We start from the raw sequence: 3833 nt of genomic DNA, 5'->3' as shown, positions 1-3833 counted from the left end.
TTATATGATCAACCTTTTCGTACCCTCTTAGTGTGTGGTATTATCATCTGGACATCTGAGCCAAATTTTTCCCCACTATGTGTCCACAATGGCAATCCTGACACTATTAAGTCTTAATCTATGAACACAGATATATTTCCATTTATTTAGGTCCTCTTTAATTTCTCTATATAATGTTCTAGATATAAAAAGAGAAAAAGAAAAAATAATAACGTTCTGTAGTTTTTAGTGTACAGATGGTCCCCGACTTACAGTGGCTTGACTTACAATTTTTTGACTTCGTGGTGGTGTGAAAGCAACACATATTCAGTAGAACCTAGTTTGAGTTTTGAAGTTTTATTTTTCCTGGGTGAGTGGTATGCGGTACGACACTGGGGATGCCGGGCAGTGGCAGTGAGCCACGGCTCCCAGTCAGCCATGCGATCACGATCACGAGGGAAATCACAACAGGGCAGGGCCTCCAGAGCCACAGGCCGGCTTGACCCCAGCTCTGCCCTTAACTAGTCACGTGATCCAAGTCACTGTCTAATTGTTCTACGCATTCACCTGCAAATCGGGATTCACTTTCACGGGGTTGTTAGGAGGAGTGAAGGAGACCTACGGTAGAACACAGAGTAGGTGGCCAACAGGTGTCACGCCTGGGACAAGGAGGTGAGTGTCATCTAGGTAAGTCTGAGTCCTAGTTGAGAAGACAGGGGCCGGCTGGAGACTGCCCCCCTACCTCCAAGCATTTCGGTGCCCCTGGGTCTGCCAGACGCAGGCCCCAGACTCATGGACTGTGGCAAAGCCCCACCCCCCTACCCTCAGCCCCAGACAGGGAGCAAACAGATACGGAGGCATCTTCCAGTGCACTTTAATCAAAATTCCGTCATCATAAGAGTTCTTGTAGCATACAGTGTTAGGATGGGCATGTCAACTTGGTCCTACAAATGGAATTTCCACAGATTTGCACTTCAAACATGTATGAAAAATAAAATATATAATATTTAGCTTTATAAATTTCCCCACTTCATCACTCTCCTTAAAATAAGTTACTACCTCTGTCCAATAAATTAAGCAGCCTGGAGTCACTGAGCAAATATCAGCCAAATGACTTCCATTTCCTGAAAAAGTTCTGGGGGAAATACTTGAGATAGTCAAACGCTTACAGTAATCAACATGAATTAAAACTAGCACATTCCTCACAGTGGGGCGAGACATCAAAAATGGAAGGCTGCTAATGGCTGTTCTTCTCTGTTGGGAAAAAATAAATCCCCCCTGACCACACCAAATGGTTGTAGAAGCTGCAACTGAACTTTTGGCACCAGTGGAGAAAGGAGGCTTTGCAAAGAAGCCATTCCCAGCGACGAGTCCATCAAAGCATCGATCGGAGGGAGAGGTGACAGAGGGGGAGGCTCAGCTGCCACAGCCCTCCTCCAGAACTCCCTTCTGCGTTCCCGCTCCCAGCCCCCTCTGGAGGCCCGGATGCCCCCTCCATCTTGGAGAAGGCAGGGTGTGGTCTGGGCAGCCTGCCCTCCTCCGCGAACTGAAGAGTTCCTCAGAGCATAGTAAAGAACACCAAGAGAAAGGCCCTTCTGTGAGCGGCGGGGGCTGCTTTGCTGCGTGCTCAGGGGACAGCAGGGTATACTCAATACACAAGGGACACAGATACTCCAGCAGGATGGCCGCACAGCCTTTAAAGGGGACAGACAGAAGGTGCACACGGGACATCGAGGATCCAAGAGAGTGGGCAAGGCTGCGGTGTGCTAGCAATTACAGGGGCTCTGCACGGGGCCTCAAGGGCCTTAATCCCCCCGTCCCCAGCAGGAAGTCAGATTTGCCCACCTGCAAGCTCAGGGCTTCTTCCCCCCTCAAAACAACACAATCTTGGTAAGGAACAAAGAATCCAGTGACAAGGGCTGCTACAGAGCCTCGGCCTTCCAAGAGTCCCTGGGAATGAGCTTTGGGGGCCCCAGCCCATTCTGGCAGGGGCTTTTACACAGTTTAGCTGGGGGAGGAGGTGGCCTTGCACTTCCGACAGGAACAGCCCAGCCCTGGCCTCCTAGACAGAGCAGGAGGCAGCTACAAGTCAAGGAGACGCTCCTCACAGGTCTCCACGGGCCACTTTGAAGCCCCTCCAAACACATCGACGTTGTTGTCCACCCAGGGTATGATGTTGCCGGGCATGTTCGTGGAGCAGTTGGCAATGTTGATAATTTCTTGTGCACGAAGGACGCGGTCCCATATGTTGAACTGGCTGAGCTCCCCCACGAATGCCTGCGTGGCATCGAACCTGCCCCCAACGGTGTCCTGGGAAGGTGCAGGGGAGCAGAACCACATCGGCACAGGTTCAAAAAGCAGACACACCTGCTAATTCTCCTGGACCGTGAACGGCCTTCGGGAAGGGATGCCAACTTGGGAGGGAGATGGGGAGACTGGGCCATTTTCCCAACTCCCTCCAACTCTGGCCACACCCCATGACCCCTGATTCCTGCACATCCCGGAGCTCCAGGGCATGTGAAACCACCTCGAGACTAGAGTGGAAAGACATTTGCCCAAAGTCCCAAAGCTAGCACTAGATCCAGGTCTCCAGACTCCCAGCCTCTCCCAGGGAAGTGAGGGGAAGAATGGGCCGTCAGCAAACCTCAGACATAGGCTGAAACATCAACTCTTATCTGCCCAGGAGCAGACAAGCAGCTTACATTTCCCCTCTCCCAGAGGGTGAGTTTCTTGAGGGCAGCTTCTGAAGTCACTTTCCCACCCCCATCTCCCTCAGGAGGCTAAGCACCCCACAGGCATGCCCTAAGTGCCCCAAAACACTGAGCCAGCAGCTCCTGGAAGATGCCATGTCAGCCCTTGGCATCCTGAATCAAAGCTGTGCCTGGCAGAGCCCAAACACCTGGAGAGAACCCGAAGTCCCCTCCTGATAACATGACCCCAGGGACACTCCTGATCACCTGTGTTGGACTCCATTCTGGAATCTGACCCATCACACCAACTTGGTCGACCGCCCTCTGCCCCTCAGGCCACAAGACAGCACGGGGTGAGCTTGCTGTCAGGCCTCAGCGGCCAGGGGCCCCAGGGGCCGGGGGCAGCCTGCAAGTGTGGCCTTGTGCTGCTCGGCTGGCCGGCGCACTCCCCTCTTGCGCCCCCTGCACTCACCTGTTCCTGCCCGAGGATCAGCACACCCCCTGGCTTGATGGGGTGCCAGGGGGCCAGGTTCTCCCCAGTGCCGAGCCTCTCCCCATCCTGGAAAGCTTCCCACATGCCGTCCCGCGTCGTCCAAGTGATACAGACATGGTGCCACTTGCCGTCACTGACAAACAGGGGCAGCTGGGCAACCTGTGGACAGCAACATGCAGGTGAGGGTGCCCGCAGGGTTTGCACAAGTCTGACCTGCAGAGGGACTGGAGGTCCTGCTGCTCCCATCATGCAGGGTCCCGGCTCGTCTCCCCTCCTCTGCACTGTGGGTGACATGGGCAACTCTGCCCCTCAGAACGCCTGGGGTGGGGGGAGACACTGTGTGGCACAGACAGCCGAGAGGAAAGGGGCAGGCAGCCTGGGTACAACCCCTAACCCCAGGGTGGCCCGGCTTTCCAGGGGATACCCTGGGTCCCAGGTTTGGCTGAGGGTCCAGGATGCTGCGCAGACTGAGCAGATGTGAAGTGAAGGACAAGCCCCCTCCCTGCCATGCCTGGACCTGAATGCCTCATGCCGGAGGGCCTGAAGGGAAGTCAGGGTGCTACTGGGCCAGCTTCTTTGGGGAACAGTCAGACCAGGCATCTACACTCTAGGCAGGGGCTCAAATTCTATCATGGCACTTGGGGACTTGTGTGTGTGTGTGTGTGTGTGTG

At 54.4% G+C, this 3833-nt stretch overlaps 1 protein-coding gene across 1 annotated transcript in view; it reads right to left on the bottom strand.

Annotated features, from left to right (window-relative positions):
* Positions 1-837: 837 nt before the first annotated feature.
* The window catches only part of NPTX2 (neuronal pentraxin 2), an 11569-nt gene continuing 8573 nt past the window's right edge, over positions 838-3833 (bottom strand). The window contains exons 4-5 of the mRNA XM_032394188.1: positions 3142-3321; positions 838-2289 (exon numbers count right to left, since the gene is read on the bottom strand). Coding sequence (XP_032250079.1) covers positions 2062-2289; positions 3142-3321 — 408 coding nt within the window. The 3' untranslated portion in view covers positions 838-2061. The remainder of the gene's footprint in view (positions 2290-3141; positions 3322-3833) is intronic.

The sequence above is a fragment of the Phoca vitulina genome, unplaced genomic scaffold, assembly GCF_004348235.1.
Source record: "Phoca vitulina isolate PV1807 unplaced genomic scaffold, GSC_HSeal_1.0 scaffold79, whole genome shotgun sequence".
NCBI classification, from domain to species: domain Eukaryota; kingdom Metazoa; phylum Chordata; class Mammalia; order Carnivora; family Phocidae; genus Phoca; species Phoca vitulina.
The sequence above is the reverse complement of the archived record's forward strand: the minus strand, read 5'-3'. Positions and strand labels throughout refer to the sequence as shown.